Here is a 13,534-nt window from a genome sequence, read left to right as displayed (position 1 = left end):
CTGCCAACACTTTTTTTCTTTGATGCTAGCCACTTTGGATCCGTATGTTTAAACGCCGGTAGTATCCTGTCAGGGATATGCTTGGTAGCCGTGTTGGTCTGAGATAAAAAGAAATACAAAAATCTAGAACTCTTGGTTCCAAAATGATACCTTCTATTAGACTGACTGAGAAATCGCAAAAAATAGCCTTTTCTGCACGCTTTCAGGCTCAAAGGCCCTTCATCAGACTGGGAAAAGTCTGGATGGTAAAAAAGTCCCCATAGGTAGGAAATAAATTTCATTTTTGCACACACGGAGCTAGAGATGGAAAGCTGTCCCTCTGGGTCCATGAGAATAGTATCCTGCATGTTTTGCTTAACTGCTAGGTGAATTATTCTGATGGTTCCCTGCTGTTGTTCCAATGTTGGTGTCATTGTTGCTTTTTACTGTTGCTTACTCAGGAGGTGGGGCTAGTTTACCCTGTTTTAATTGCTAGCTACTATGAAACAATCTTAGCATTTCTTACAACATCTCACTGGTCATCATGATAACATTTCATTGGAAGTTGCCTTATGTGGCATGCAGTATCTACAGTATTGTTTGGTATAGCTAGAATGGTGTTACCAGCTAGTAAAATAAAATAAAAATAACAATCTACCTATAAGGGAATGGAGGTGGAGAAATACTATGTAAAATTTGTTCAGAATAGTTATGGAGGAGAAAAGGTCACATTTTGAATGAAGCTATTGTCTGTCATTTGCTATTATATTAATAGGCCTTGTGGGTTTACTTTGTTTGCATTTCCACTCCTCTAAATAACTGCATATGAAAACAGGCTCTCAGATGTGTAAACCCCAAATCAAATCTAGCCAAATCTCATTTGCCAAACCAAACCATTTCCAGGTCTTTAGACTTCACAAACTGAACAACTCCATGAATTAAATGTAAAAATAGTTTTGCCTTGCCCACAGATGTATTAAATTTAAAAAGTTTCCCTCTGACATGAAATAAAGCACCCGATCTGAAATCAAGTAGCTGTTTACCTATAAAGATGCAGAGTCATTTAGGCCAAATGACTGCAAACCAATGTGTTAGATGATTAGCTTTCACTTCTTTCACGTGGGTTATCCTGAGATATTACATGATGCCTAAATTTAATTTTGGTGTTAGCACAACAGCTCAGCAAATCGATACCCCTTAGGGATAAGTAAAGTTTTTTTTCCTTACCTCTCCTGATGGAAGGACACTGTTTACAGACAACAGTGATCTTGGCACTCAGGTTCTTGCCAGCCTGTTGGATTGCTAAACTTCCTTCTTTATATACATTAATGATTGATATCACTGCATGTAAGCTGCCACCCCGTGTGACTGCTGTGATTACAGTTCCAGTTATTACTAAATACAAAAGGATATTTAGTAGTAGTAGTAAAGTTACAGCTTTCACTAAAATAACACAATAAAATGAACAATAAAATAAAATCAATAGAATGTACAGTGTTTGCTAAAAGCACGCAATAAAATTGCACGTTCTATCTTAAAATTAAAACAGAACAGGGTATTGGATTATACAAAAAAATAGATAAAATAAACCAATGTACAATAATAATTTAAAACAGAAAAATTCTATTTGATTTTGACTCTTATTCTTTGTACAAGTAACGCAAATACACCTAGGGAGTACAGGACAAGCTGTTACTTGCTAGAGAAAAGCCAAATTGTTTTTTCTTCATTAGCCCAGTATTTTAAATTTTCCACTGTTGGAAAGATCCATTTCCTCTTATCTCTTCAAAAAACGAACAAGACCACAAAGTGCTTTAAGTCATATTTTGTTCTTTTCACAAGAATAATCCTGTTTGAAAATGTATCATTTTTGTCAGAAATAGACAAATGTAGAGTTTAAAGGGAGATGCACTATCAAGGTTTACGTATCAAGGTTTGCGTATTACAAATTCATCTATTGTCAGCCTATGTATAATTTTCTTAATTGTGATGGTGATAGACTGCACAAAACACATATATTGTCCTTAGAAGGTGAACCGCAAAGCAAAAACAGGCCTTTTATACATTAGGGCCACGTATAGTTTTATTATTATTCTAGGTGATTTTTTTCTCCCATTAGCAATATCAGGTTTTGGCATCCATGTTTTTACTGGAGTGCTTTTTAGAGGGTTAAAAAAAATAGGTGGGTTAATGACATCATATTGGGCTAGAAGGGAAACTATAGTTTCCTATACTCTCACCTGAGGGGAAAAGGGAACTTTGAGTTTCCAGAATCAGCCTCTTTATTATAGTGGCCTCAGTAAATCATAGCCTGCTTACAGATGTGAAAAAACCTAAAGCAAAATGGCACTTTATTTTAAACTTGGAGTGCACCGAACCCAGCTCATCCCCAGAAGAGGCATTGTGTTAGGTGGACCCAGCTCGCCCAATGTCTGTACAAATTGGGGCTTCGGTGGGGCTTTTATGGCACTTTTATCTAGTACCTGATTGAATATTTAGATAAAGGTCCCAAAAACAACCACTGAAATGCAGGATCTATATAGATGCTGCAGAGCTAGGTTGTACTAACACACTGCCTATTCCAGTAAAGCAGTTTTCTTCAGGGTTTTTTTTCCATGTCTGTCAGCAGCCATAGACTGCAGTTTAAATTTAAACCATGTAATATCAATGGGTGCTGACAGATGTTAACTAAAACAAACAAAACAAAACTGCACTTTACTGGAAGAAGCAGTGTGTTACTTCAGCCTGGTTCTGCAGCATCTGTATAGATAGGACACTTCAGCAGGACTTTTTGGCACTTTTAGCTTAAGCTGATTCAATCAGCGATTAGATAAAAGCACCCAAAAAGCCCCACTAAAGTGCCCAATCTGTACAGATGTTGGGAAAGCTGGGTGCAACTAATGCGATGCCTCTTCTGGGCATGTGCTGGGCATAGCACAAAAGTGCGCTGAGTTTAAAATAAAGCACCATTCCTCCACATCCCACCATGTCTGCAAGCAACCAGTATGTCTTGCAAAGATACCTGGAACAAGGGAAAAAGTAACCTAATGTTCCTAATATAAAAAAGCAAGCAGAAATGAACTCATTAGCCTGTCTCTATGCATCAGAAAGAAGCAGACCAATAGCATACATAATTATTTTGGGTTAAGAAAAAACCTGAGGCTGAATCGATTCAATATCCACAGGTTAGTCTATGCTATATAGACTGAACCGATAAGCAAATAAACAGACATTCACGTTTGATTCTGGAAATGCAACCACATGCCTGCAGTGGCCCATGCCAGAACCTGGGGAGCACTAGAACACACCTCCCTGCTCAGTTGGAGTAGAAAGCTTAGGCCAAGGCTAGCCCACCTACCCTGCAAGGGGTCTTTTGCAGAAGGGGTGCAAAGAATTCTGGGATGCTGGGGGACTATGCGGTAACTTAAATCTGGAGGGGATCTGGGACAGAAGTTCAATAAACCAATTTAACTTGAATCAGTTAAGTCTGATACTACATCAATCCAGATTTATCTTAAACTGGTTTCAGCCATTTTGAAGGCAGTTTATGCGCACGGAACTTCTATTGTATTACAGATTTGAACCGGTTTCCAATTGCTTATACCAGTTTATGTGTAATACTGCAACAAGGATTGATTCTATACTAAGCTTAGATGATTCAATAAATAATTAATATACATTTTGATTATTTTAAATACCTGTATAATCAATATTTTGCATAAATATTTACAGAAATTGATGTAATGTATTTCTTTAATTGAGTTGATATAATGTATTCCTTTAATTATACTGCCATCAAATATATTTCTTCTGATCATGGTTAATACAAACATGGGGAAATGCACATATCACAATAAAAGTGATGATAAAGGAAGTGTTCTTTCAAAGACAAGTAACCAAATTTTGTGGTTACAAAATGCAGGTCAGAGAAGAAACCTTTTGCATTAATTAACACAACAGACAGTGGAAAAGCATGGTGCATAATTTTACTTTCATCCTGGAGAAGAAATGACACTTCAGTTAATCATCAGAAACCAGGTGAACTCTGAGATCTGTTCACTTATTTCATTAGGGTAAAGGAAATGTGCACTGAATTTGCATTAATACTCAATTGCCACCAAAGCTTTTGCTACATATTCAGGATAAACATTAAGGTGTTCTCAGCACAACTCATTAAGGGGGAGTAGGGGGAGAGGACAAAAGATAACTCTAGGCTCCCTTTGATCCTAAACCAGCCTGCAATAGGGGTAAATTAGAACAACCTGAAATCTTTTCTAATTTCACCAGTTGCCACATCCTAAGACTGGTAGCCAGGAAGGCAGGGATCAAAAAGTAGTCCAGTGACTCCATGATAACTAGAACCTGCCTGTGATGGGAGATTTTGTGGCCCAGATCTGTTGTGTTTGAGGGCTACTGCATCCTAGGAAAATGGCACAAAGCAGCCTAGATTACTGAAAGACTGGGGCCCTTGTGGAGGGCTTTCTTTTGCAGAAAAGATGGTAATTACATTGCAGTTGTAAGGTAATGGGGTTTAACAGTAATGATAGAGGAGCACTTGAGATCACTGGCAAGTCATCAGATGTTAGTAATGACCAAATATAGTAAAGCATTATTTACCATCTGTGATTTACAGTTGAAAGAGGAAAGTAGTGCTCAGACTTTCATGTCTTTTCTATGTCTAATTTCTAAATTCTTCAAAAAATATTTTGGATGTCTTCAGACTGAATTATGAAATTGAGTAATGCAGTATGTACAACATAAAAATATACAGGCTGTTCCAGCAAAACAGCATGCCAACATAGTACCTGAATTAAGACTTTCATATAGCAACAGTTCACTTTCTGTTTAGTCATTTATGTTGAGACTGAGAGAGAGTATGTTTGTTTCTGATGCACATTCACTCTCTACTTCAAAACATCTCCAGGAATGCATTAAGTAATACACAGATCCTAATGTAAGATGCCTGCAGATAGGATGATGTGAAACCATTTCCCTTGTATGAATGGCAATTTACAACTAAATTCTGTGTAATTTCTCTAAGACTAAACACAGTCCCAAGTCACTAATTATAAAGAAATAAACTTGGTTGTTCTTACCAAAGTTACTTGAACAGTAATTGCTCTCAAGACTCCCGCTCCTTCTACATTTTTGCTGGCAGAGAGCAACAGTTGGTTTCAAAGCTTTTTCACAGAACAAAATGGTAAAAAAAAAAGAAAGAAAAGAAAGGAAGAGAGTAAAATTGGTATTTGGTATTTTGAAATATATTCTAATAACAGAATAAAGTTTTTTCCCCTGATATTTACAATCTGTAACTAGACTTAGCTTTTCAAGGAAAGACTTGATTCAGGCCATATACAGACATTCCCTTTGCTGCACTCCCAGGAGAAACCATGAACACAGTAGATGTTTAGGATTTTTTTTCCCAGAGCAAAAATGACTGGTCCAGGAGAAAAATAACCTGGAAACAACCAGGAGAGTCACTCCCAGGACAGTCTCTCCTGTTAAAGCAAATATTGTTCATATTCTCTTCCGAGAGAAGCCACAGCACAGTTCTCCAACAACTGAAGGTGCTTTGCTGCCCCCACTTCCCCAGGGAGATGGTCATTCACTGGGTTGTACTGCTCCAACTGAGCAGGGAACATAACATACCCTCTTCACAATTCCCAGGTTATGAAGCAGGGGGACACAGGCTGACTTTAAGCAGTGTGGGTCAGTCAATCAGGTCTGCCGAGTGTAGTGCTGCCATCTATCTCTGTTGCAGACTGAGAGCACCAGCAGAGCATACTGAGATTTGTATACAGGGGCGCTCTCCCTGCATAGTGTCAGCACTGCAAGCCCTCCCCTCTTCAGATGCTCAGCAATCAAATCTCTCTTCAGGCATATCCAGGTAAGTTTTTCTACGAGGAAAATAAACCTGGAGGAATTCTTCCAGATCATTTGAATGTGGGTAAGCACCTAAAACAAGCTTTCAAATGCAACACATTCAGACCTGAAGAAAAATGCATTGCATTCAAAAGCTTGTCTAAGTCTATCCCAACCATGTACTTGGTCCAGTAAAAGATATCACCGGTAAAAATCCTTGCATACTGATACTGCAGAAATTTTCTAACTCATACTAGTGACTAGGATCAGACATTACAGAATATATTTTGTCAACTGTAATTCATTGAGGAAAAACTGCACTGTTCATTGTTAGGGTTCTCTTTGCTATCATGTCAAAATTATCTTGCTTTTAAAATTAATTGTGACCTTAGTTTTTAAAACATTTACTTTCACCCAAAGACAACTTCACATGTTTTCAATGTCACACTGCTTCAGTTTCCTGCTGAAAACCCCTGTAAAGCTACTCTTACAATTTGATCTGTTTTTAAATATAAAAATCAAACCATATACTGCAAAAAACACCATAAATACTGTATTTACGCCAATGTAGGACAAGGTTTTTTCTCCTCCAATCAACATGGGAGGGAAAAGCTATACTTGCATATAAGGAAACCACTTTAAATACACTGCCTGTCTTTGAAGTTCTACTAAAAGCAGTAAGCTTTCAGTAACAAATCAACTATGAAGCTGATTAAATGTAGCCAACACTGAGCATCACTATCAAGTACATGACCCATATGGGGCAAAAATACTGATGGACCCTACCACAAGGATAAGCTAGCACAACCCACCTTTCTTTCCCATTTCCAATTATTCCTGCTTCTTCACCAGCTTTAAATGTCTGGAAAACATCACCGAATAAGGCCCCAAATCCCTCTGTCAGGCCCTCTCTCAGCCTGTCACATGATTAGTGTGGCCCTACCCTCCATGAAGGGAAGTTAGACCAGGTGGCTTTATACCTCATCTTCATATACATTTTTGGAAGATCCCAGGACGAGAACACCCACTTCCAGTCATGAATGAAGGCTAATTAGCATGTGGATTTGGGTGGAGAGGAGGTATCTGGAGTACATGCACATACTGAGCAGTGCTGAGCTGTAGGTCACCATGGCTTGAAATGCTGTTGACTCTGGAAGGGCCCATGAAAAATCATGAGCCTTTTGGCTTTGGACTAATATCATGCAGAGTCTGAACTCTAAGTAGGTACAAAAGTGCTCCTTAAAAATGTTTGTGGAGTACCTGTGCTAAATCTTGCAGCAGTTTCAAAAAACGTGAAATGCATCAATGTTGGATGAATTAAGTCTATTGGTACTATTATGAAATTGCTACAGCTATGTTTATTTCAAGGCAAGTTTTTTCAGATTTGTTCCTCACTTCCACGTGCTCAGGGAGAGCAGGGTCTGAAAGTAAAGAGGGGGAAGGGGCTACAGGAGGAGGAAGTTGGGGACGGGGCAGCAAAGCAGCTATCTGACCCCCCCACACCCCAATTTATTTTCCCTGCTGTAGCAGTAAGAGATTGATAAATTCAAGACAAACCTCTAATAATTAGATTCTATACCTAGAAAAATTATATCAAATTTATAAATTTTCCATATATAAAATCTAATTATTGGGGGTTGCCTTATAGTTGAGTAAATATGGTAAGATGCATTTACACTGTCATTGTTCCTGGAATATTTTCTATCCAGTATAGAGAAACTGCAAGAGTTAAAATCCTTCAACTTCCCAGGAACAAGGTAAAATTTGGTGAAACATACTGGAAATGTCCCACTGCTTCTCTATATAGTCGAGGATAAACTGGGGTCTTATTTGTTAGTATTGCACAGTTCTTTTAATAAAAGAACACAAACTTATGGACATTTTTTCTGCTCGCTGCCTCATGTGGCTTGGAGGGAATTCCCCTCCCCCCCACTGGCTGCTACATTTGTCAAGGGATGTTTTTTGAAGCCTTCCTCAGAGACACTGGGTGTTGGCTGCAGCCAAGGCTGGGGACTGTGACTGGGTGCCAGTGCTCCTGGCTAGAGGGTCTTGTCGTTCTGTTCAGGGTCAGGCTGATCTCCCTATCTGGAATCACGAAAGAGTTTTACTTCACAGTCAGATTGGTATGGCCTGTGGGGGATCTTGCCTTCCTCTGTAGCAGTGGGCATGGTATCACTTGAACTTATATTAACAACCTTTTACTGTGGCAGGACATTGGCTGCCATGGTCCCTCTGTTTTACCTGTGCCAGGTTAGGATGTTATGTTTTGTGTTGTGTCAGGGTTGACTGTAGTTTCACTAACAGATTAGATTATGGATTTGTATGGGATGGTTTGGATAGGGACGATCCCGCCTCAGGCAGGGGTTTGGACCGGATGACCTATGGAGGTCCCTTCCAGCCATACTTCTCTAAGATGCTATGATTTTTTAAATCTGCAAAAGATCTACTTCCAAAGAAAAAATGCTTCTATGCTGTTGCCAGGAGAGTCTAATGAGAATTCAGTTAGCCTTCTTACCATTCATTGAATCTTAGAAATTGAGCAGCATGGCAAAGACAAGTCTGGACCATTTTTACATACAAACTCATCTAGAAACAATTTCATAATTTCCTCAGAGGTCTAAGCCAAAGCAGTTTTCAGAGAAGTAAACAATTTATTTAAAATATCAATTTCACTGCACTGTTTGTCATGGTAGAAGATACTTGCTAGCTATCAGAAAAATGAATGGATTCAGAAATATGTCTAGCTAATCCTTGTTCAATATTTCTATGATAAGACTTTTTCCAACTGTGACTGTTACAGGTACAGTAAAATCTAGATTTGAGTTTTCTTTAATTATGTTAAATAGATTATAGTTATTCCCCTGAGCACATTCATTTTCATGCATTCCCTCAGCTTTTTTAATGCAAACAAACCACAAAACCAAGTTCTAGATTTTAATGTGCTTCTTGGTACAGAATCTTTCCTTGTCCTGAAATTTTTCCTTCTTCAGTATAAAATAAATGAAACCATTAAAACTTACTTGTTGCAGGAGGAGTTGTTGTTGGAGGAGGAGCTGTAGTTGTGGGCAGCTTTTTGGGTCTGAATTTATAATGACCAATAAAGCCATCAGCAGTTAAACTTAAATCAGACAAGAACTGTATGAGCAATTCATTTCGTTCAGATACAACAGGCCTGAAAAAGAAACATTTTTTATTAAGTGTTGAACCCCTTAAAAGCCAAAAAGATTTGGGTTTTTTTGGGGGGGTGGGATTTGGGGGGCTGGGGAGGGGGTTAACATTCATGGTGAAAAATAACTGTAGTTTCACTTTAAATAGATAACAGTGACTTCCATTAGGTTTCAGGGCCTTAGAAGAAGACAAAATCAGGTTCCACTGAGCTGCTCAAGATGTAGGAAAGGATAGATTACAGCAAAAGAAAGCACATCTGTGCTAAGATCATCAAGCTCCTTCTGCCTGATCATGCAGTTGAGTCATAAACCTGAGATTTCTGAAAGTAACATCAGAAAGCATATCTTCAAATTCAGTTGTATAACTTCAACTCAGGATCATGGATTAAGAGAAATGGAATTAATGTGGGCCATGGGGAAGAACTAAAAATGTCCTTAAAGGTAGGAAGGGTTTTTATTTTTAAACTACTTTTTCTTAATGAAAAAAACCCCTTATGAGTCGGAAAGGTTTGGGAAAATCATTTTTAATATTGGACTCCAAATTCTTTGAAAAGAACAGAAAAAATGTTTAAAAGTTTAAGCATTACCTTTTGTGGGCTCAGCTTTGTCAACAATTTGGTATTCACCACCAAATCTCAGCCCTGCCAGTTGAATATATTTTTGTTGTTCTGGATTTGCAGCTACTTCAACTGTCACTTCATAAACTACAGCACCTACTACAAACTGGCCCCAAATACTGATTGCCTCTGGGTCTTATTGTAATTCAATAAGAGCTTCTCTGTGATCATCTTGTGCTTCTACAGACAATCCTCTCTCCCCTCCCTAGTTCTTTCATACTTTTTCAGGCATCAGCTTGATATTCATGAATAATTGCTAGCAGTTTTTCAAACAAAGGAAAGAGCACAAAGGAAAAAGGAGAAAGGTTAGATTAGAAAGGGAAATATGTAGATAAGGAAAAGGTTCTTGAGGAAGGGAAGAAGATAGGAGATGGTTTTAAAAGCTAAACCTGATAAAATTACCAGTAATGATGCTTGCCACCCTTCTCTTCCAATAAAACTGATGGAGGTCTATTTCATAAGCTTTATGTGGGCATTCTTGAAACTCCAAATTAAGTCTTTAAAATAAAAATTCTTCATTTTTTGGCTGAAGTTTCAGAGGTTAACTAACACTGGTTAGTTGTGGCTTTGCTATGCATACACTCTTAGCTTTATGTTTATCTGGAATTCTGCAACCAAGAGTTATTTTTGTGTTTACACGGACTTTTGCTTTCTTTCCCAGTAAGTTGGCGCAGTCCTGTGGAATTACAAGATCCTATTTATTAGCTTTGTGAAAGCTATGTTCTGCCTGCAAAACACCAGGAGTAAATAACAGAACCAACATGTGTAGTGTATTTGACCTGTTTACGCACATCGCATCATCTCATTTGGACTATTTTAATACTGTACTTCAGGCTTTTTCAGAAAGCTCATCCTATAATTCACTTAATACACGGCATTCTTTCCCGACTGTTCTCTGAGTTGTTTAATTTCCCACACCTTCCTACTTCTCAGTAACTGACCTGTCATCAGAGTAGAACCGAGCATGCTATAACTGTATCTATCAGGAGTGCTAGTGTAGAACAGCCTCATAAAAGCCTATTTCTCCTATTAGCCAATATGCATTAATTATTTTTTCATTACAGTATTTCAGTATAGCTCAATGAGTTGATTTGTGCTCAGGCTGTTAAATTTTTATAACTTTTCAGTGAGGCACAAAGTGGAAGGAAAAGTTCCTTTCTTTCTCTTACTAAATGAAACATGTTTTACTTTTGCTGTTGTGCCTCACTTGGTGTGACTTCTTGCCTGTCCACCTCTCCCTGCAACTTTGACTATATAGAGGATAAATAAAGTACTAAATATAATTTTCAATAGATTTTGAAGCTTCACTTGTGGCTGCCTACAACCTTATCAGGGGCCAGCAGCAGGGACTCGAGGAAAGTCTGTTCACAAGGGCCCCCCTTGGAGTCACCAGGAACAATGGCCACAAGCTGAGGGGGGATAGGTTTAGGTTAGATATTAGGAAGAACTATTTCACTGTAAAGGTGGCCAGAGCCTGGAATAGGCTTCCCAGAGAGGTGGTGCTCTCACCTTCCCTGGAAATCTTCAAGAGGAGACTGGATAGGCACCTGGCTGGGGTCTTGTGACCCCTCCCACCCCCAGTGCTCCTTCCTGCCCATGGCAGGGGGTTGGACTCGATGATCTATCTAGGTCCCTAACGACTCATTGATTCTATGATTCTATGCTGCCTGGACAGTACTCTTCACAGAAGAATCAGGAATTGAGTTCAAGTTGTGCAACTGGATCTTAATTACACTATGCCTAAAATGACTTACAAAATACTTCCAGTGTTTTGGTAAAAGTAAATTAAATTTATTATCTTAAAGTTCCAGTCTATCAGTCAATTGAGATAAGGTTTTCAAGTCACAATTTACTGGCAAATCAGTCTTGTATCATATTGTTGAGTTCACAAGTTAAGTTGATTAAGACAAATGCACAGATATAAAAATATACTGACTTTTGTAACACGCTCAATATTCTGATTAAAAAAGTTTTATGATATGGTATAAAGAAAATACTTATTAAATGACTTGAGAACAGGCTGACGGGCTTCTAAAAGACATCTGAATAGGGAATAATCAAATAGGATATTACTAGTAAAGTTACACAGGGGCTTCATTCTATTGCTGAGACAATTTTATATGTTCATAAATGATCTAGAACAGGGTGTCCAAATACACTGGAGATTAAATTGTGGCCTGCAAGTTCCTGCTTGGCTGCCACTCTTCCCACTGCTCCAGGCTCCCCCTCCCTTCTCTGGCTCCAGCTCCCTGCCCCTACCCCTGGAGGCAAGGGGCCTAGAATGTGCCTATGAAGCATGGCATAGCATGGGAGCATCTGCAGTATGATGTGGCAGTGTCAGCAGTATAACAGGAGGCCTGCACAGTTAGGGGGGCATGCAACCCCTGGCTGCTCATGAGTTGGACAGCCTTGATCCAGAAGAAAATGTGAAATCACTGCTGTTAATGTGAAACAGATGGTGATGAGAGCAGGGCAGTCATTCAAAGAAATCTAGATTTTTCAGAAAAGCTCAACAGCAACTACCTATAAAGTTAGTACACATTTTTGAGGTCTAACTTCATAGCTGGTTGGACCTGTTTATCGTGTGATAGCTACTTTGCATGCATAGCTGGTCTGCAGGTAATTACACAGTTACCCAGGTAATTGCACAATACCTGTAACTTGTAGAGGGGGCCTGCTTTGCTTATTACAAGGAAAGATCTTTCTTTTCTTCATTCAACATTTTAAAAATAAGGTGCATAACTAATTTTGTGGCGCACTATATGCAAGGTATACCATAGTCTATAAGTAATGAAGATCCTGAATGAACATTTTAATTTCCAGTGCTCTAATCTGATCTTTAGAGTTGTTCTAGATTTTAAGCTTCCCTAGCTTGTTTTGCATCAGATATTTTGCCATTTAAAAAGATAAATAAATATGATACTGGAATGATCTCCTTCACCCTATGTTTTAATAGATATATAGATATCAAAAGCTACCTAATGCTTTACTGTCAAAAAAATAACAAATTTGATTAATTAAAAGTTCACCTTTATAGAGAAATACTTTTCTTGAAACAATCTGCTTTATACTCCACTGTTGACTAGGGACCAAAGATATTTATTGAGCCTCATGTTACCCTATGAAATATCTACCGGGCCCATTTTCTAGAAGAATAAATTGAACAAATGATGTCATAAAAGGGATCTGATTAAAATTCCACTTAAGTCAATAGGTATTAAATTAGGTCTACCCCAAAAACCTGAGAACACAGCAGGATGTGATGAAGCAGAAATACAGACTAAGAGGATTAACACCCAGTCCCCTGACCTAATCACTAGAAAGTGTTTCACATTTTAATGAAATTTCTGCATATTATTTATTGCATAAAGCATTGCTATTGGCCTACTACAAAGCAACAATCCATCCTTGTCTTCAGATCATTTCTAAGATGTAAATAATTACAAAACCATATCATAATGAATATTTACCCAAGGCATAAATGTATCAGCAGAGATTAAATTACCCACGTTTCCCACTAATGCCATGCTTGCTTGATTAATGCTGTTACATCTCTGTTCTAATAATAAAACTAACAACTGGAATGGAAACATTAATAAGAAAAAATGCATAACTGGATTTCAATTAAAAGGCAAAGCTGCCTGAGGTTGGCTTTAGCTTTCAGGATCTTGTGTGCTAATTAGTTTCCCATCTGCATTTAAAATGGTACCTGCAGATGATAGGTTGAACAGATTCTCTAAATATGAATTAGCCCTTTCCAAAAAACAATGTTAGTGTTTCATTTAAATTAAATCTATAAGTGATATTATGTGTATTCACTCTGAAAATTAATTCTAAAACTTGATTTCCTGCCTACATCATACATGTGAAAGCAAAGATAGAAGGATTAACAATTAAGAAGATAGGGCA

The 13,534-nt window shown here is 38.1% G+C and overlaps 1 protein-coding gene across 1 annotated transcript in view; it reads right to left on the bottom strand.

Annotated features, from left to right (window-relative positions):
* Window positions 1-13,534, bottom strand: part of PCOLCE2 (procollagen C-endopeptidase enhancer 2) — a 43,378-nt gene that overhangs the window by 6,187 nt on the left and 23,657 nt on the right. Inside the window, exons 6-8 of the mRNA XM_019532556.1 lie at window positions 8,862-9,013; window positions 5,076-5,159; window positions 1,207-1,374 (exon numbers count right to left, since the gene is read on the bottom strand). Of these exons, the coding sequence (XP_019388101.1) occupies window positions 1,207-1,374; window positions 5,076-5,159; window positions 8,862-9,013 (404 nt within the window). The remainder of the gene's footprint in view (window positions 1-1,206; window positions 1,375-5,075; window positions 5,160-8,861; window positions 9,014-13,534) is intronic.

The sequence above is a fragment of the Crocodylus porosus genome, unplaced genomic scaffold, assembly GCF_001723895.1.
Source record: "Crocodylus porosus isolate Cpor-Errol unplaced genomic scaffold, CroPor_comp1, whole genome shotgun sequence".
Lineage (NCBI taxonomy): Eukaryota > Metazoa > Chordata > Crocodylia > Crocodylidae > Crocodylus > Crocodylus porosus.
This window is presented reverse-complemented; position numbering and strand designations above follow the sequence as displayed.